The sequence below is a fragment of the Cebus imitator genome, unplaced genomic scaffold, assembly GCF_001604975.1.
Source record: "Cebus imitator isolate Cc_AM_T3 unplaced genomic scaffold, Cebus_imitator-1.0 Scaffold90, whole genome shotgun sequence".
Classification (NCBI taxonomy): domain Eukaryota; kingdom Metazoa; phylum Chordata; class Mammalia; order Primates; family Cebidae; genus Cebus; species Cebus imitator.
This window is the reverse complement of record NW_016107405.1, coordinates 2,009,735-2,031,802: the sequence shown is the minus strand read 5'-3', so window position 1 is coordinate 2,031,802 and position 22,068 is coordinate 2,009,735. Positions and strand designations below refer to the sequence as shown.

The 22,068-nt window shown below is 33.4% G+C and overlaps 1 protein-coding gene across 1 annotated transcript in view; it reads left to right on the top strand.

Annotated features, from left to right (window-relative positions):
• The window catches only part of PPP1R3A (protein phosphatase 1 regulatory subunit 3A), a 44,056-nt gene extending 28,611 nt beyond the window's left edge, over positions 1 to 15,445 (top strand). The window contains exons 2-4 of the mRNA XM_017535041.2: positions 8,026 to 8,084; positions 8,183 to 8,307; positions 10,220 to 15,445. Coding sequence (XP_017390530.1) covers positions 8,026 to 8,084; positions 8,183 to 8,307; positions 10,220 to 12,610 — 2,575 coding nt within the window. The 3' untranslated portion in view covers positions 12,611 to 15,445. The remainder of the gene's footprint in view (positions 1 to 8,025; positions 8,085 to 8,182; positions 8,308 to 10,219) is intronic.
• The last annotated feature ends 6,623 nt before the right edge of the window (positions 15,446 to 22,068 follow it).

Here is a 22,068-nt window from a genome sequence, read left to right as displayed (position 1 = left end):
GCTTATTTATTTTATTAGATGGGTTGAACATGCCTTTCAGTTTCTATCCCACCTATGTTTCATTATTTTATTCTGTAAGGCACATAAGATGATTGGTCTGTTCTTCAATGTGTTGTTTCTTTTCTGGTACATATGAGATACATAGACATTTATTCTTTTGTGCTTAGAGCTATAGCTGTAGCATAATTCTATGTAGCTTACTGAAAAGTTTGAAACATGAAGAGGCACTTCTTGCACCACATTTCAGGAGTCTCAGAGTGTCTGCCTATAGACTCACTTTTTTAATATGTGTAGTTAGACAAGCACTAATGCACTTCACCTAACTCTGAGGTGCCAGTTAAAAATGTAGGTTCCCACTGCCCACTCCAGAGATGCTGATTCAGTAGATCCCATTTCTGCCCCCTGAAGCAGCATTTCTAATAAGTACTGGGTCATTTTCACATAGGAGGTCTGTGAAACACATTTTGAGAGGCACTGTTTGGATTTAAATTTGTGCGTCTTAAGCTAGTTGACTACCAATTGGTTGGTGCCCAGGGCCTTTAGTCTTCGTTTTTACTAAGTTGTATCTTGGATTAATTGACACGTTGAGAATAATTCTTTTTTTTTTACTTAGAAGGTTTTTGCAAGTAATACCTTCAGCTTGGAATTGCTTCTCTCCTTTTTTCTAGCTAGGGCTTCTTATTTAGGTTTCGACTTAGAGGCCATGTCCTAGAAGCTATTCCTACCTCACTCTGTTCCTCACCGAGCACACAGTTATTATACCTTGGGGCTGTTGCTTTATGCCCTTGCTCACTTTCCCCATTAGCTTGTAAGCCTTTTGAGGGCAGGGACTCCATCTTGCTTTTTGTGGTAATCCAGTGTAACATTTTGCAATTGGTGGGTACTCACTAAATTTTTGTTAAATGATTGAATGAATAAATACAGATTGTTATAAATTTAAAATTACTGCTACATTTCACAAGTGTAACTTGCCTGGAAAACATTCATTTATTCTTATGTTCAGCATATATTTATTTAATGTCTACTAGAAGTCATCACATAAAATTTCAATATTATGTCCCATTTTTTTGAAGTGAGAGTAAATTTACTTCAACTTATAAAGATAGTACAAACCTTTGTGCAATGGTATCATAAGGGAAAAAGGAAAAATGACAACCTGGGCATTTTCCATTCAACAAACACTAGTTTTCACTTCCCATTTGGTTAAAGAGTAGTATATAAGCCTAACAGAGTTCCTTCAATAAAGCTTATGTTTCGTTCGCCCATGCTTTTCCTTTTAAATCTCCATGTCAAGTGATGGTGGTTCCATCCTTTTAAATCTCCAAATTAGAAACCTCTGCATAGTCCTTTATTTCTTTATTATCTTAAGAGTTGTGTAAATAGTAGTAAAGCGTGCTTTAAACTCATATGAAGCTAGTAAGAAGCAGCGGAAGGGGCTTGGAGCCAGGAATTGCAACTAAAGGAATGAGTCTCTCAACTGCCTATCATCTAGGGAGGAGCAGTCCGCATACCTAAATGAAACAGTATAGTGAGATGCATTGCTGTCTATATTAGGTGTTTGCATATCTGGCCTCACATCAAAATCATTTTTCGAAATTGTTAGTACCATCATTCTCTATTCCCCATCATCACTTCCATATGCAGGTTATATTAATTTAGATTTTACAGAGGGTAGGGCCTTAAGTTTCTGACACGAAAGGCCATTCTTGGGAACTATTGTTATACTTGAGATCTATTGTATTTATTAGAGAGGGGAGAAATAAGGTAACAGGGCTTCTAAACAACTGAGATGCTTAAAGTTCCTATGTGAATTTGATTTCTAGTTCCTTAGAAATTTGTCTAGTAGAATGCCCAAGTGGGGCATTCTACAGGTTGGTAAGAGCTCCTTAGAATGTTATGGACCTAGGTGACTAGTGTGAATGAGAAAACATTTTATTTTCCTCAGTGAAGGACTGGAGTAAAAATCAGAAACCTAGATATAACTTGCTGGTTCACCATCTAGACATGTGTGCCAGAGATTAAGAAGGAACCCTGAAAAAGGTGTCCACATGAACTCCTGGAAAGCAAGTCACTCAGTGCATAAAACACCAAAACCAACCTGAAGACTAATTCAAGACCTTGCTGACTTGTAGTATGGGAGCCCTCAGTTAACGATCTTGGCCTAGGTCTTGGAAGGGGCGACAATGTAGATTTCTAATTCTGATGAATGCAACTGAGGTTGGATAGAGAAGGACATTTTAACAATCTATGTACAGCATATTGATGCAACATCAAAAATTAAAACTCATATTTGGTTCTTTTTTTCTTTCTTCCTTATCAGTACCCTTAGCCCTTGTCAGTTTGTGCCTGAAATGTTTCAGGAGCCTCATGATTAGTCTTTCTGCTCCATTGTGGCTCATCCTGTCCAGTGTCTCCTGTACATTACCTGAAGAAATAGGTTGGTAAATATAAATCTGACCACATCTCTCTCCTGTTTATCCCTACCCCCATGCCACTGGTGAAAAAGGACCTAAATAATTCAACCTCATATTTCCTGCTATTCTAAGCCCTTTAGAATCTGGCTTGAACTAATTCTAATTCTGTCCCTTGGCATTCTTCCCCCAAATAGACTTCAACCCTCTGAACATCTCATTGTTTCTAGATGTGCCTTTTTTTTGTGTGCTTTCTTAGTCCTGTCTTTGGCCACCCATTGTTCCCTCTACCTATACTGACTGTTTTCTTCTCTAATTGGGAAACTCCTAGTTTTCCCTAAAATCCTAAATCAGAACATTACTAACTTTGAGATAAACTTCCTGATTCCTCCAACTTCCTGATTCCTGATTCCTTCTGATAAATTCTGTCCTCTCTTCTTATTTCTAAAAGAATATCTATCATATCCCATTGTTTATTATAATACTTATCACTTGTAGTAATTATAATTACCTGTCGATGTTTCTATTTCCATCTTCACATTGTAGCTTCCTTGAGATAAGAGACTAGGGAATATTTATGATTTCTCAGTGTTTATTATAATTCATGACACATAGATATTTAAAAATATCTCTTAGAAGAAAAAATGATATATCTCATGATTAAATAATATAGGTGACTATATTGTATAATTTAAGGTACATTGGAAACAAAGTATTGTTCCATTCATTTCTTTTTTACTTTTTAATTTCTAAATTTATAAGAATTTTAAAATTATGTTTAAATCTTGACTCATTATTGACTCCATGATTGAAAACATTGTCCTGAAGGGGTAATACTTTAAGTCTTAGAAGAGAAACAAAAATATATATATTTTAAAATATTAGGTCATTTTCTGAAATTAAATGAGGAAATAAGAGAAGAACACTGTTATAGTAATGTTGGCAAAAGGTAGAGAGGGGAAGGGAGGGTGGAAAGGATGCTGTGCATTTATTCATTCAGCAGCATTTCTTATGCCACTATTATGTGTCAGACACTGTGTTAGCCACTGGGAAGTAGAAAAATACAAAGCTCTCTTGATCAAAAAGAACTCAAGGAACATAAAGGGGAGATGAGAAATATTCAAAAGTATACTTTCTTCATATCAAAATTGTCATAGTTCTGGGCCTATCATCATCAACCACCATGTTCTTTGTCTTTTTTCTCAAATATTCTAAAGCTCTTGAATTCACCTCTTTAGTTGAATTGGTCATGTGACTTGTACTTTGAATTTCAAAGTGGTATTTTATTAATAGGCATCTTCTATTGTGGGCCAGGGAGTAATCCATCTATCTTCATAAATTACTTGAAACTAGATTGAACTATTTAGATATTTCAAACTATTAATAAGCATCTTTAAAATAGCCACCCCAAACAATGACTGAATTCTACTCATTTCATTTTCTGATTCCTTGCCCATAATTTGACCCACCCGTATTGGTTCGTTTTCACACTGCTGATAAAGACATACCCCAGACTGGGCAATTTACAAAAGAAAGAGGTTTAATGAATTTACAGTTTCACAATGCTGGGGAAGCCTCACAATCACAGCAAAAGGTAAGGAGGAGCAAATCATATCTTACATGGGTGGCAGCAGGCAAAAAGAGAGCTTATGAAGGGAAACTTCTGTTTTTAAAAACATCGGATCTCATGAGACTCATTTACTATCATGAGAACAGCACAGGAAAGACCCGCCCTCATAATTGAGTCAGCTCCCTCTGGGTTTTCCCATAACATGTGGGAATTGTAGGAGTTACAATTCAAGATGAGAGTTGCATGGGGACACAGCCAAAATATATAGCTACCGGATATAACCATAACATCTTGAAAATCAATTATTTTTAGTGTAACTATTGCAAAATTACCACTTGCTCTATATCTGTGTAATTTGTAATATATAATAAACCACAGAGACATACAACAGTATGGATAAATCTTATCAACATAATATTAAATGAACAGTTCCAAAGTATTTTAACAGAGGAATATTTTTATTAAGCTAAAAACTACATATACATAAATAAATAAAATTACTTGTCCTTTGCTATATATATTAAATATATGTAGTTATATATAGCTATAACTATGATTTATATTATGTATATGACTGTGTAATTTATAATATAGCAAGGGGAAAGTAATTTTATTTACACATATAGGTAGTTTTTAGCTTAATGAAAAGAATGTGCTCTGTTATAATACTTTGGAATGGTTCATTTAATATTATATTGCCAAGATTTATCCATCTTGTTGTATGCCTATGTAGTTTATTGATTTTGAGTGCTGTATAATACTCCTTTTTGTGATATTAATAGTTTTGTATGTATTCTTCTGTTGATGGGGATTTGGGTTGGTTCAAGACTTACACAGTTAACAATGACATCATTAACATTCCTTTAAATATCTCAGGTATATATACAAGAGTTTCTCTTGGGTATACACCTGGGGCTGGAAGTAGTTGTCATCGTTTATATAAATGTTTAATTTTGAAGATAATGTCAGTCAAATTGTTTTTCAAAGTGGTTTTACATATTTATTCTCCCACCAGCAATGTACAAGAAAGCCTGGGAACCAGGTGCAGTGGCTCATGCCTGTAATTCTAGCACTTTGGGAGGCTGAGGTGGGTAGATTGCCTAAGTTTAGGAATTCAAGGCCAGCCTGGGCAACATGGTGAAACCTCATCTCTACTAAAATACAAAAAATTAGTAGGATATGGTGTCTTGCACCTGTTCCTGTAATGCCAGCTACTTGGGAGGCTGAGGTTGCAGTGAGCTAAGATTGCGTAACTGCACTCTAGCCTGGGTAACAGAGCAAGACTTTGTGAAAAAAAAAAAAAAAAAAAAACACCCGTGGCTTCAACCGTCTTCAACTCTTGATATTAATAGACATTTAAATTTTTTATTAATGAAATGAGTATAGAATTATAACTCTTTGTGGTCTTGATTTCATTTCTCTGTTCTCTAATTAATGCTGACCATCCTATTATGTGCTTATTGACTATATGTGTTCCCTCTTCTCTGAAATGTCTGCCCCTCTGCCCCTGATGCACAATGAATTGTTTGTGCTTTCTTATTGATTTGTAGGAGTTCATTGTGTATTCTTGATACTTATTTACATTCATTTTGTGTAACTAAACCGTCTTCTCACACTTTGTAACTTCTTTTTTTGCTGCATAGTCTCTTAATGAACAAGCATTTTAAATTTTATTACAGTTAAACTGACCAATTTTTAAATAATAATTTTCTTAAGAAAATATTTCCTACTCAGAGGTCCAGAAGATATTCACATATATTTTCTAGTAAGAATTTCAAGGTTTTTGACATTTAAGATATAAATCCAACTGGTTGTCATTTTCTCTATCTCCATTTACTGAGAAGTACCATATTTTCTATTGTCTGATATGCTACATTTGTCATTTACCAAGGTTCTGGATATACCGTTTGTCATATATACCAAAGTTCTAAGCTCTCAATACTGTCTTATTAGTTAGTTTACCTGACTGTGTACCAATTAACACTATCTTAATAAAGAAATATTTATTAAAAATACTTAACCTGATAAAGTTCCTCCCTGCTATTTCTCAGAAACATTTTAGCCATCATTTGCCGTTTATTTTTCTGTTCAGAATCATATTTTCAAGTCTATAAAAAATGTTTTGGTGTTTTGATTAGTATTGAATCTATAGATCAATTTGTGAGAGAACTGATGTTTTCATAATATTTTCTTTCTATCTATGAACATGGTATGTTTACCAACTTTTTAAGGATCTTCTTTGACATTCCTTGATATATTTTTACTACTTTCCCCATAGGAATCTTACAAATTTTGTCTCAGTTTTTCTTCATAGATATTTGGTATGATATTTAAATTTCACTTAACTCTATTTTTCTTGTTTATACTTGTCTGTGAATGTGAAGTTTTCCTCCTATATTGCTATATTTATACTTTTAAGACACTAACATAAGAACACATAGTTGAATACTTATTTTATCCCCAGATAAGATAAAGCAGGCTCCTGTCCTTTGGATGTGATCATTTTTGAAGAATTAAACTATTTTAGAGAATTGAATTAGAGAAGTGATTGATAGCATTTTGGTTAGGTGAAAACAAAAATATTCGAATGACTTATTTTTCTTCTACAAATAATACTTTCCGTATTGTTATGGGAATAAAGAGGAAGCAGGAATAATTGCTGTTTAATGGTTTATATATTTCTAAGCACATAAACATTATATACATGGAAAAGGATGTGTCAGCTTGCAGTTGGATTCCATAAAAATAAATCTTAGCATAGTTTTTGGCCTCATATGGATTTATAGATTAAGTCAGTATCAATTGTGCAAACAGTATATTGTTCTAATAAAATTATATTTATATAGAAGCATTATTTTCTACATATGGGCCCACTAAAGGTACCAAATGTTTTTAGTAAAGTTAAAATTATGAATCATAAATATATACAAAACTGAATTATCTTCTTGCATGGTCAGAATGGAAGAATTTTCAATTTCTCATGATTTGTGATAGGTTTCCTGTGATTTGGATCAAAATTGCTTATGCAATGAAGACTAGACTCTTACTACACAAATTTGTCAGCGATTGTCAACTTTCCAGAGTTCTTTTGTTGCAGAAAAGTCATTGAGAAAAGTCACCAGAAAGAAATTCAGCTGAGACAGTACAATAAAATGTGTATACTGGGCCAAATATTTCTAATAAATTGACTTGTGACATAACTATATACAAAGTGGGCTTTTTTTTTAACCAACAGTTTTCCTACTGAATGTCATGGACAAATCTAAATTCTAATGACTCCACAAATACAACTGCAAATAGATTACATTTGAAAGAAAAAGGTATTTGTCTTTTACAATCAGTATGCAGAGTGTTCTAGAAAAGGAAATGTAACCCAAATTATTTTAAAGAAGGAAAATATATGCTTGCATATAAATGATCCAACGTCTTGCTTATAAAATTGGCCTGTGGCAATATATATATAAAGCCTTTGAGTATAAATTTAGCTGCCCTTCAGTTTCTTAGTTAGCTTGTTTCTTTTTTACTGTTATTTCTTTTGTTTTTTTGCTTTTCTGGAGAGTTAATGTTAGTCCAACTGAAAAGATTTTGAGTAAAATGGAACACAAAAAATTAATAATTGAAATTTAGAAAGTAATTTCCATGACCACAAATGGGCTGTCAGTTCATAAAATTTTATCATTAAGCCATGAGAAAAATATTCTCACTTGCAAAGATGAAATTCATCAAAGACAGAATAATCTACATTTACATGTATTTTTACTTTGGTTATATAGGTTTTAATGTGAGCAATACACGCAATACACTGTGGTTTAGAAATACAGCATTGTATAAATTATTTTTAAATTTTTCTACAACCAATATTTACTATTGCATTATTCCAAAAAGATCATTTTTATTTTTAAAAAATCCCAGATAATACAAGAAAATAAGAAAGGTTGTATAATATTTATTTGGCTTGTTACTGATTGACTTTCCCCCTGTGTAAAAACGCTTAGAAGATGGAGTCCCAGAAAAATATATAACATTGTCTTTTAAATTTAACAGTAAAGAAGAATCATCAGTAACATCAGAAGGGAATAACTTTGAGAATCCAAAGAATACAGGTAATATTTTTCATTAATTTTTAAACCAAATTTGTCTCTTTTGTTAAAACCCGCAATTAAGACAATCTTACATAGGCACAATTATATTAACTTTTCAGATACCTATATCCCAACAAACGTTCGTTCTCATGAGGACAAAGAAGATTTGGAAACCAGTAATCAAAATGTAAAAGATGTAAACAGGAAACATGATGAACATAATGAAAAAGAATTAGAGTTGACGGTAAGTATTCTGGTTGCCACGGTATTAGAGAAGATGAATCCATTTGTACTTCAAAGATTCTGCAATGCCTGCCTTTCAATAGCTTCAACTAATATAATTTGCAAATGTGAAAGCACAGCCTATTCTGCCCTTGCATCTCCAGCTTGATCAACAAGGCATTTTGATTTCTGTATGTTGCTCCTGGTCTCTGCAGTGGTAAATTAATGACATTCGTTTCTTATCTCTTTACGAGCGGCTCTGAGTAATAGTTTGTAGGAATTACAGGAGAGGTAGCACTATCCTAATGTGCATTTCTAATCTTTGTGACAAGTATATACTTAGCATAAACTCATCTATAAAATGAGAGGGCTGGACTAGAAGATTGTTAGTGTCCTGTCCAACTCTACAAGTCAATGATTCTCACATGTAACAGCATTTTTTAAAAAATTCCATCCTTATGAGAATCTTCAAGTTCTATATCATTGCAGCGTATTAAATTACCAAGTAAGAAGAAAATACCCTGTGCCGTAATTTTAAAACAGGAAACAAATTCGGTACTATACAATTTAGTACTAAATTTGTTATCATAAATTTCACACTTGGCGAACATTCAATCTATTTGGAATTTTTTTGGGGGATGGTTTAGATAGCACTTTTATCACAAAGGAAGAAACAGGAGTAAATGAGTCACATAATGTAATTTATCCTTTACTGTATTTGGATGGAGCTCACATCATTGGAATACATGGATTCGTAATCATCTAAGATTAAAATGACATTTGCCTCTTCAAGTGTCAGTGCTGAAACAGGAGTGAAATAGAGCTCATATATTTCCCCACATATTCCACCTTTTCTATAGTGATATGGGAGCTGCATCACTAAAGTATGCAATTTACTTTGCCCCAACTTTAAGAAACTACAAAGTTGTCACCCATTGTGAGAATTCTTACCAGCTGAAAGTTAACATTGCCATTTTTTTTCAAACCATAGAATATAATGAAAGGGTCCTGAAAAATCACATACTTCACCAATACATCTCATTACAATGAGCAGGCTCAAATATAAAAGTTTGTTTAGAAGTTACTGAGATTGTACATCCAATAAATGAACAGGGAGCTGTAATTTAGATGCTAATTTGCTCCATGCTGATGTTAATGCATAAAACAATGAAGTTCTATAATAGATGGAAATACAACCAAATCTGTGGAACCCACAGGCATTGGCTTACAAGACAGCTGTGCAGTTGACAAGTAACATGAGCCTTATGTGAGAAGAAGGGGAAAATGTAAGATTTGCATATAATTATTGAGATCATGCAAATGTCAGTTATGAGGAGAAAAAAAAAAAAACACAGGCATCTCACTGTTAAATCCTGACAGTTGGCATCACTGAAGAGCTCAAATACATTTGAGTACCAGTTGGCAGAGGGTCATTAAAACAGAATTTGCAGAGACATTAACTCCCTCACTTTTCTTTGAGTGACGTTTTGCTATTAATAGTTTGCAGAGGCTTTGCAGAAAACATATTAATAAGAGAAACTGTAATAGGGGCACCTACAGCAAGTGTAAATGCAGCAAGGGGCACCCAGGAAGCTGCTCTCTAATTGATTAGCATGGAGCTATCAATGTGTATATCCTAAGTGAGGAGAAAGTGCAATGACAAGCAAGAATAGTTGAATAATACAATGCGATATTTGGAAGCTGGGAAGGAGAGTGATTAATTTGGGCCCCTTTTCTTACTAATCTCATTCCCCAGTCATACAAGGATCTCCCCAAAACATCCGGCTTCCAGAGTTTATATGTAATCCACAAATGAAATCAGTCAAACAAATCTACCAGATAATTACTACCTGAGTTAATAAAACCTATCTAATTCACTGTACATTTAAAAAGATCATATGGTCATTATGTTTTTGTTGTTTTTATCCCGTAAGATAAATCAACACTTAATAAGAACCAGAAGTACTGATTCCAGAGGTGAAAAGAATACATTTCCAACAGATCCAGTCAATTTTCCAAATAAAGCAGAGGGGCTAGAGAAGAATAAAATCCATGGTGAAATACGCGCTGACTTGTTCCAAAGGTCTCTGTCTCCAAGTTCATCGGGAGAAAGCTCCATAAAGGGAGATTTTAACTACAATGAAAAATGTTCTTCAGGAAATGGTTGTACACATCAAATTTCAGAGGAAATTACTTCAAATATGGGAGAAATCAAGCCATCACTGGGAGATACTAGTAGAGATAAACTAGTGCAATTATACATTGGCAGCAAAGAAGTCCTGGATGACAATGCTAATCCAGCCCATGGTAGTGGCACAATGCAAATACCTTGCCCCTCTTCGGATCAACTAATGGCAGGAAATCTTAATAAAAAGTATGAAGGAGGAGCTAAAAAAATTGAAGTAAAAGATTGGGGATGTCTAAGAAGAGATTTCCATTCAGATATATCTGCATGTCTCAAAGAATCAACAGAAAAAGAATCTTCCAGGAAAGATTATGGTAATGGTAAAGATGATGAAGAACAAAGAATATATTTAGACATTAATGAAAAACAAAAAAAATGTTTCCAAACAATCTTACATGACCAAGAAAGGAAGATGGGCAACCCTAAAGTAAGTGTGGAAGGGATTGGAGATAGTAACAGAGACCCAACTGCTCTGCTGTGCAAAGATCCCGCAATCACAGCAGACATGTCTCACTCACCAAGGACAAATTTAAGTTGGGAAGAAGCTGTGTTAACCCCAGAGCATCATCATTTGACCAGCGAAGGCATTGCTCTAGGAGGGATAACTGGTCAAGTTTGTTCATCAAGAACTGAAAATGTTTTAAGGAATGATTATCTTTCCCAAGCTGAAGAAGAAAAATCAGGTTGGATTAGTTCTGAAGATCGGGATAATAACACACAGCATAAACCAAGTGGGAATGTTCTGGAAAGTTGGGGAAGAGCAACAGAGAGTAAGATAAACATAACAGAACATATCAAAGAACAAGCAGATTGTGAAGATATGCGGGGAAAAAGAGATAATACGAGGAGTTTGAAAGCTTCTCTTACAGAAGAATTGTTTACCTGCCAAGAAACAGTGTGCTGTGAACTGTCTTCTCTAGCTGATCATGGTATTACTGAGAAAGCAGAAGCAGGTACAGCCTATATAATTAAGACAACATCAGAAAGTACTCCAGAAAGCATGTCTGCTAGAGAAAAAGCAATAATTGCTAAGCTACCTCAAGAGACAGCACGAAGTGACAGGCCCATCGAGGTAAAGGAAACAGCCTTTGATCCACATGAAGGGAGAAATGATGATTCACATTATACCCTTTGTCAACGAGATACCATAGGTGTAATCTATGACAATGATTTTGAAAAGGAATCACATTTAGGTATTTGTAATGTACGTGTAGATGAAATGGAGAAGGAAGAAACCATGTCTATGTACAATCCTAGGAAGACACATGACAGGGAGAAATGTGGCACTGGAAATATAACATCTGTGGAAGAATCCTCACTCGTCATTACAGAAAATCAAAAAGCAACTTCAAAACTGAATTTACAGTTGGGAATGCTGCCAGCAGACAAAACAGTATTTTCAGAAAACAGAGATCATGGACAGGTTCAAGAATTATCAAAGAAAACAGACTTAGATGCCATTGTGCATTCTGCTTTTAACTCGGACACTAATAGAGTTTCTCAGAATAGCTCTCCTTTTTCCAAACATCATACTGAAATTTCGGTGTCAACTAATGAGCAGGAAATTGCTGTAGAGAATGCAATTACTATGATGGCTAGCCAGCCTATTTCTACTAAATCAGAAAATAATTGTAATTCATCAAGAAAAATCCAGGGTATGGAGAATCACTGTTATCCTGAGTCTAAACCTGAAGAGGTTTATAAAAGTTCAGGAATAGTGACATCAGGTAGTAGAAAAGAAAAATGTACAGGCCAGATTTTCCAATCAGAAGAGTATAGTGTGGAAAAATCTCTAGGGCCAATGATTTTAATCAGTGAACCTCTTGAGAACGTGGAAGAAGCAAGGGATGAAAATGAAGGATTAATAAACTCTGGGCAATCACTATACCCTTCAGGTGAAAAGGAATCTGAAAGCTCTGCTTCTACTAGTCTCCCTGTCCAGGAAAGTCAAGCTCAAAGCAATGAATCTTTGTTTTCAAAATATACCAACTCTAAAATACCTTATTTCCTTTTGTTTCTGATATTTCTTGTAACTGTCTACCATTATGACTTAATGATCGGCTTGACATTCTACCTTTTGTCATTGTCCTGGCTGTCCTGGGAAGAGGGTAGACAAAAAGAGTCTGTCAAAAAGAAGTAACCCCAGCACTATTATTATTCTTTCTCAAAAGATAAGCTATTTCATCCCAAACATTTGAATTGGTGAAAGAGACTATTCATTGTTCAAAGATCCAGTGCAGTTTTTCTCTTGAAGGATCATTTAAAAAGGAATGCGAATAAGGTTGCTCCTTCATATAAGTAATTATTCTATATAGGACCATTATGTTTGGATCATTAAATACCTATATGAATATGAGACCTGAAGCACGTCAAGTTGAAATTAGGTACAGCTGTTGCTCCTTAGCAGGCTATGAAGTTGCAATGCTTCACATCTCTTCACTACTTAAAGTGCTATTTCTTGCATTCATTTCTCTAGCAATAAAGCTTCATTTTTTTTCCCTGAGAGTATATATTTCCCCCCAAGGTTTTAAAAAACAGATAAAACGTAGACAATGGCAGATGATTTTTTTGGGCTTTTAGTGTTGAACATGAAATTTGTATTTAACACTGTATCATTTATCAGGATACATTGATCAAATATTTTAACATTTCATATTTTTAAGAAAACCCATATATATTGAAACGTGCAAACTTAAAGAAACATATTCTGTTCACTTGAGTAATACTTGATGCACACAAACACATACGTGTCTTACACCTTTATAGCTACAAACTCAGGGCATTCATAAGCAAAATCTGACCAAGACTGAAGCAATTGAGAGATTATCTTTCAATTCTGCAAAATTTTGTGGGTGGCCTGTCTTTAAGCGATGCTTTTCTCTTGTGAGGGAAGACTGTAACACAATTGAACTATTTCAATGTCAACTATTCAGAGTTGAAAATGTAAATTAAAAGTTCCACAAGCATTGTTTCAGAATGAATTTGTACCTATAAAGCATAAGGCATTAAATGATAATAAAAACTCCAAATGGACTATTTGTTCCACATGGTAGTATTTTTGTCTTCAAACAAATTTTTGATCTTTTCTCATGATAAGACAATGAATTATCCTCTAAAGTGGATTTAGAAAACAAACAAATTGTCTTTGGTGATATTTATTGCATGATTATCATCTTGTTGGATAACCAAAAATTTTAAGTAGGCAAATAGTTATATGTGGAAATATACTGAAGAAGAAATGAATATCCAGTATAGTAGTGGCTTTTACTGCTATTATCTATAGCCAAGTGTGTGTGATAATGAAACTCATCATTTTAGTGAAGTAGAGGCAATGCAAAGATTCACATACAGTTTATTTCAATAACAACTTATTGAATGACTGCTATATGTAAAACTCTTGTGTTTTGTTCTGTTTCATAGCACTTCCTTTGATATGCTGCATAGCTAGTTCTAGGCATAGGTACGTAGTGTGACACTTTTGACTTCACTGAAAATATGGAAGAAAGTCACCCAGAGGAAGCCTCTTTGGTTGATTCTTTTTTCATAGGAACTTCTTTCATAAAACATGTAACACTGATTTTCAGGTAGAAAAAGTAATCTATTTACTGGTAAGGGCAAAGTCAATGAGCAAAACTTGCATATATTATCCCATATAGATAAGACATATACATTTATGGGAAGACAAAATAAGATGGAACATTTATACTGACTTTCATCTGGCAGTAAATGATTTCCTCAATTTTCATTAGGCACATAACTATTTCCAAATCCTCTAATTGCATATTACACTCAAATCCCATTGAAAATGAATGCTTGACTTCAACTTTTTAGTTGACCAAATACAAACATCCTTAAGTAGAACTTAGGGCAAATATTTGATTGTCTGAAGGGCACAATTGTATTCAATACAAGAGAAATACTGTAAGCAGTACCTAGAAATAATCTCTAAAATTGCTATCCTGATAATTCTGTTGACAGGTATAAATTACAATGAAGTTAAGGTTAGCGTTTCCTTAGTTCTTAATGGCTTGGCTTTTGAATTCTACCTTTAAGAGTTTTAGTCAATATGCCATATCTCATTATTGCAGAGAACACTACATTACTTTATGAACACAGGTGTCTGAACTGGAATTATTCTCTTAAAAGAACAACATAACTTCTTTTATGTCTTTTATTTGACTTTTGGTAATATTAACTTACCAAATCTTTTCCTACACATTTTTAATATGACAAAACAAATGTAAAAAGATTTGAAATACTCAATTGTGTATTTCTCTGAATGCAATGAAGAAATAATTGATTCAACAAGTCTCCAAACATTACTTGTGATGACCTTGAAATAAAATAAGAATCTATGAAACTACTGATATGTGAAGAGATGGAGTATTGCAATCTGTTTTGGTCACATCACTATGCCAAGCAAGAAAAGTAGATCTCAGGGAGGACTAGCCGCCCCTGGTTAGTGAAAATCGGAATGTAAATCATGATAGCAAGGGCAATCTACAGGCGTAGCTGCCTGCACAGTGTCTCTCCAAGTACTGGTTAAGACCCAAATAAGGGCATAGCAGAAGAGTTAAAGAGAGGTACATCACACATCTGCTTCATATGTTGGATAAGAAACATGATATTATAACCCCATCTTTCGTTTTGCTGGGCTTCTGACTTTTAGAAACAAAATTCTAAAAATTAGCAACTCAAGCAAGTATGGGCAGCAGAAACATCACATCTGTTTAAGCCATTAATATCACAATAGATTTCTCAAGGTAAGAGAAAATAGGCCCATGAGATGATATTCACCCTTCAATATAAAAGAACATTGGGTTAATGTAGCCATGGTTTCCTTCTGAGCTCCAGTATTTTGATAGTGAATTATTTCAATGAATATATATATCATCTATCATTTTATTAAAGAAACAGGATCATCTCTAATTTGTCTCAAATTTCCATTTATCAGTCTGCTGGATAAATGGAAAACTTAAAAATATCCATGCCAAACTTGGGGAAATATTTTATTTTTCCCAAATAGCATTTACAATACTTTCTTAATCATGTTTTTCTCCAGTCATGAATATTATTTTGTATCGCCAAGTCTGTTTTCTTCATTACACTCACTCTTTGTATATAAATGAACCAAAAAGCAAACAAAGCAAAACAATAAACTAACAAGAGTACTAGTAAAGATACAAGAAGATTCATCTACTTATTTCTGTTTTTGTGATCTGACTTTCCTTTCAAATTTTTACTGAGAATATAGAAATTGAACTATGCAGTAGGATCTTATCTAGCTATTTGAATCCTGTCTTAGCCAGTTCCTCTAGAACTGAGAAATAGGATGACTTTGATTCTGCGACAAGATCTGAAATAAATATGAGAAGCCAAGCTCTTCAAGCATCTCTATTACTATATTTCCTTTTGAAGAGAACAATAAAAAAAATTACTGGTATTTATTTGGTTAAGTTCATTTGCTTATTTCTTCTGTTTTTGGAAATAATTTATAGTACAAATCATGGCAACATAATTCACTTTTCATCTTTTAAAAATAGATTTTGCCATTAATCCAATATGTTTCCATCACTTTACCCAAGCCTATTTAAAAGAGTGAATTAAATTTTTACTAGGCTTGATCACATGATTTATAAGAAATGTCTTTATTTTAGTGTGTTAAAACCTTGTTAAATGAACAACTCTTTAAAAAGCATAACATTTTTATTTTGTGTCATTTCTATATTTGTTAAATGCATTAATATTACTTTTATTTTTCAAATATGAAATAAATGTGAAAATTTGATGAAAAACTCCCTATGTGTTTTCCTAACACACTCAATTTTTTGTATTAATAAAGAAAAGAGAGGCATGGGTAAAACAATAGTAGATTATAGAGAAATTACCTTTATTTGGCTGTGATACCTCCAACATATGATATGCAGATTTCAATGTCTAATTAAACTACTTGTCTTGGTTAGAATTGGCACATCTTCCTACTCATAACCCGATTGAAACCATTCAACCTATTCACTGCTCCCTGTCTTAAGCCTTAGTCAGTGACACCATCCCCAGAACATGCCATAGGAATCTGTTCTTCCGGGACTCTTCGTGTATGCATCCCTGCCTAATGGACACTTTCAGTTATCCCTACTTCTCTCTTCCTATCCAGTTCTGCACATTTTACTATGTAAAGTTCAAAACCCATCTTTTTGAAGTATCTTACTATTCCAGTCAGTAGGATCTCTCCATTTTCATATCTCTGACTGACCTTCTTGCATGCAGTAGGCATTTGAATCATTATTCTAACCGGACTGTCTGCTTGTTCAAGACAGGGACAAAGATTTTCTCTTCTATCACACTGCCAGGTCTAGTTTGTAGGAATCTTCAGTCAATACTTAAGCCAGAATTGAATTGCAGTGAGGTCTTTATTATCCTTAATATGCAGACAGGATACTTTGATTTAACCAAATCAAAACTAGAATGGATTAGCAAACTACCAAACACAAAGTTGCAAAAGGCAGAGACATGAATTAAAAAAGGACAGAATGGAATAGTGGATTTGGGAGATAGGAAGCAAAGAAACATCTTCTTTTTTCATTTCTTTTAACAATTAAATTGATTTATTATGTTTATAATTTTTTCTAGCTCATTAATCATTTCCTTTATTTCATGTAGAATAAAATACTAATTATATGTTGAAAGAACAATAATGCACATTTAAATTCACTGGCTAAGGTCAAAATTAATAGAACAAGAGATGTTTTCAGATAAAGTAGCTCAGCTTAAAAACCAACAAACATCACAAGACATAAAGTGTAAGAAACTCAATCTTCTCAACTGCTGCCATGCCCTTTGAAAATTGCTGATCTTTTAGTTTTGCACCTGTTCTGCACGTCAACTTTTCGGGTAAACAAATAGAACAACTAGAAAAATAATCAGTGGATTTTTCAAAAGAAAGACTTGATTAATATATAAAAGTTATAAAAGTACACACCCACCCATCCACATACACTTGATTTTAACATTCAGTCAGTGACAGAAATGGCAGTGAATACAATCTAATACTACGTGTAGTGATGCATATAACTTGTGGAGGTTCATTCTTGATGAGATCCATCGTATCAGACTCAGATATGAAATCAAAATGTTAATAAAGACATGCCTTTTTTTGAGTCAGAGTCCAAAGGAAAGCAATGTAGCCTAGAAATGTAGTAGTATGTTGTATAACAGCTTATGACTATGGGCAACTAGTAGCTGAAGGCTCAAACAAAAGCCAGATGTATGTGTGTTACATGGTAGAATTTATGAATACTGTATGTGATTGGCTTGGTTCTGAGTGAAAACAGACATAAAATTTCCTTAAAGACAAACTCTATAAAACATATCAAATAACAGAGAGGTGGTGCTTAAAAATCATTATGCATTTATAAATTCTTTTTGTAAACACAAATAACTTCTAACCTACTTTTAGCAATTTAATGTGGGAAGCTTTTATGTTAGAATTTACAAACATTTTTAGCATAAATTGTTCATAGAAATATACATTTAAATAATTTTATACATACACTCTAAAAAATTATATTTTTTCTACACATTAAATTGACTTCCCAATTAATAAACATTTGGAAAATCCAAGTCTTTTCTTCATGATGCAAATACAATTTTTCTGTTTTTAAGTGAAATGATTGTGTCCTACCTAACTAAAGAAGGGAATAAAGATAAAGAAAAGAGACTATTTCCTATGTTCATAAATATGTGAAAATATTTTAAATACAGTTGGAAAAGAAAATAGGAAAGTAAAGATAATGTCTTTCATCTTAATTTCATAATCTTTTGCTTTTATTATTTTTAATTGATGTAATTGTACATAATTATGAGTACAGTGATATTTTGATACATTTTTAGAATGTGTGATGATAAAATTAGGGCAATTAGTATATTTATTACCTCAAATAGTTATCATTTATATGTGTTGAGAATATTCCAAATCCACCCTTCTATTTAAAAATAAACAATAAATTTTTGTAAATTCTGTTCTACTCATCCTAAGTACTATAGAATAATAGAATGTATTCCTCCTATCTAGGTGTAATTTTGTATCCATTAGCCAATCTCTGACAATCCCTATGTCTCCCATCCGTTCAAACTTCTATTAACCACTATTCTAGTACCCTCTTACTTCTATAAGCTCAACTTTTTAAACTTCCACATATGAGTGAGACTGTATGATATTTACCTTTCTATGCCTGGATTATTTCACTTAACATCATGTTCTCCAATTTCATCCACGTTACTGCTATTAATAAGATTTCATCCTTTTTATGGCTGAGTAGTATTCTATTGTGTATATATACATTTTCTTTATTCATCTGTTGATGAAAACTTAAGTTGATTTATATCCAGGGCTGTTGTGAATAGTACTTCAGTAAACATGCTTCAGTTCAAGGTTCAGTTCAGAGATCTTTTTGACATGTTGATTTTCTTTATTTTTCATAAATACCCAGTAGTGGGATTTCTGGATCATATGGTAGTTCTACTTGTAGTTTTTTGATGAGACACTTTATGGCTTTCAAAAGTGGGTTTACTAATTTGCATTCTCACCAGCAATGCATCTGCGTTCTCCTTTCTCCACATTCTTGCCAGCATTTGTTGTATTTTGTCTTTTTGTTGATAGCCATGCTAATTGGAAAGAGGCGATATTTTATTGTGGTTTTGATTTGCATTTCCCTGATGATTAGTGATGGTGAGCACTTTTTTCAGTATACCTATTGACTATTTATAGTCTTGTTTTGAGAAAGGTTTATTCAGCTCATTTGCTAAATTTTAATCAAGGTAAATGTTTGCTGGCTGTTGTTTCAGTTTCTTGTATATTCTGGATATTAATTCCTTGTTGGATTAATATTTGCAAATATTTTTTTCTACTGATTGTCTGTTTACTCTGTTGATTATTTCCTTTTCTGTAAATAAGGTTTTTAGTTTGACATAATCCCATTTGTCTATTGTTACTTTTGTTACCTGGGCTATTAAGCCCTTCTCCATAAAATCTTTGCCTAGACCAATGTCCTGAAGCATTTCCCCTATGTTGTCCTCTAGTAGTTTCAAAATTTTGATTTTTAAACCATTTGTCTTTAATTCATTTTGAGTTGATTTTTTAATATGATGAGAGAGGTCTAGTTTTATTCTTTTACATGTGGAAATTCAGTTTTTCCACCACTATTTTCTAAAGAGGCTATCTTTCCCAAAGAATATTTTTGGTGCCTTTGTCAAAAATCAGTGGCTGTTTCTAGTTTCTCTATTCTGTTCCATTGGTCTATGTGTCAGTTTTTATGCCACTACCAGGCTGTTTTTGTTACTATAACTTTGGAGTATACTTTGAAGTCAGGTAGTGTGATGCCTCCAGTTTTGTTCTTTTTCCTGAGAATTGCTTTGGCTATTTGGGGGGTCTTTTGAGGTTTCATATGAATTTTTGGATTGACTTTTTTATTTTTGTAAAGGGTTTCATTAGAATTGTGATAGAGATTGAACTGAATTTATAGATTGCTTTTGATATTATGGTTATTTTCACAATTAGTTATTTGAATCCATGAACACAGGATGTCTTTCCATTTTGTGTTTTTTTTCCAATTTTTATCATCAATTTTTTATAGTTTCTCTTATAGGGATCATTCACCTCTTTGGTTAAATCAATTCATAGGTATATTTTTGTGGATATTATAAATATAATTGTTTTCTTAATTTCTTTTTTTGCTAGTTGTTGGTGTAGAGAAATATTATTCATTTTTCTAAGTTGATTTTGTATCCTGTAGCTTTGCTGAATTTATCAGTTCTAAGGGTTTTTTGGTATAGTTTTTAGGGTTTTTAAAATATATATATATTTGATCATGTCATCTTTAAAGAGGAGCAAATTGACTTCCTCCTTTCCAGTTCAAATGCCCTTTATAATTTTTTCTTGTCTAATTGTTCTAGCCAAGACTTTCAATACTATGTTGAATAAGAGTGGTGAAAGTAGACATTGCTGTCTTATTCCTGTTCTTAAAGGAAAAGCTTTTAACTTTTTCCTGTTAAGTATGATGTCACCTGTAGGTTTGTCATATATGGGCTTTATTATGTTGAGGTATATTCCTTCTATACCTAGTTTGTTGAGAGTCTTATTTATAAAGGGACATTAAATTTTATCATATATCGGAATGCATATATTGGAATGATTATATGATATTAGTATATCCTGTTTATTCATTTTTATATGTTGAACCATCCTTGCATCCTTGGGATAAATCCTACCTGATTATGGTGAATGATCTTTTAAATGTGCTACCGAATTCAGTTTGCTAGAATTTTGTCGAGGATTTTTTTTTTTAATCTATATTCATCAGCCATATTGGCCTTAGGTTTCTATTTTGTGTGTGTGTATATCCTTGTCTGGTTTTGGTACAGGTAATGCTAACCTCATAGAATGAATTTGAAAGAATTGCTTTCTTCTCTTCAATCTCCCTTCCTTCTTTGCTTCCTTCCTTCCTTCCTTCCTTCCTTCCTTCCTTCCTTCCTTCCTTCCTTCCTTCCTTCCTTCCCCTCCTTGATTTCCTTCCCTCCCTCCCTTTCTTGTCTTTCTCTTTCTTTCTTCTTCCTTCCCTTCTTCCTTCCTTCCTTCCTTCCTCTCCTTCCTTCCTTCCTTCCTTCCTGCTTGCTTGCTTTCTTTCTTTCTTTCTTTCTTTCTTTCTTTCTTTCTTTCTTTCTTTCTTTCTTTCTTTCTTCTTTCTTTCTTTCCTCACTTTCTGTCTTTCTCTCCCTTTCTTTCTCTCTTCCTTTCTGTCATTCTCTCCCTTTCTTTCTCTCTTCCTTTCTGTCTTTCCCTCTCTCCCCCTTTCTCCCTTTCTCCCTTTTTCTTCCTTGTTTTTTCTTTCTGTGTTAGTCTCACTGCATTGCCTAGGCTGGAATGCAATGGCGTGATCATAGCTCACTGCCATCTCAAACTCCAGGGCTCAAGCAATTCTCCTGCCTCAGCCTCCTGAGTAGCTAGGGCTTCAAGTACATACCAGGCATGCCTGGATAACTTATTTTTATTTTTAGTAGAGACAAGGTCTTGCTGTGTTGTCCAGGTTGGTTTCAAACTACTAGGCTCAAGTTATCCTCCTGACTTGGCCTGTTAAAGTACTGGGATTTTAGGCATAAGCCACTGTACCTGGACCAATTTTCTGTAAAATTTTGAGAACTAACAAACCACTAGCTAGACTAACAAAGGGAAAAAAAAAACTCAACCAAATAACTAAAATAAAAATAAAAAAGGGGACATTACAACTGATACCTCAGAAATACAAAGGATCATTAGAGACTGTTAAGAACAACTGTAAGCCAACAAGATGGAAAACCTAGCAAAAATAAATAAATTCCTGGACACATGCAATCTACTAAGACTGAACAAAAAAAAAAAAATAGAAAACTTGAACAGACTAATTATGAGTAATAAGATTACATCAGTTAAAAAAAAAAAAACCAAAAAACTCCACTTAAAGAAAAGCCCAGGACCTGATAGCTTCTCTACTGAATTCTATTAAATATTTAAATAAAAATGAATACCAAGTTCTCTGAAACTCTTCAGAAAGTTGAAGAAGAGGA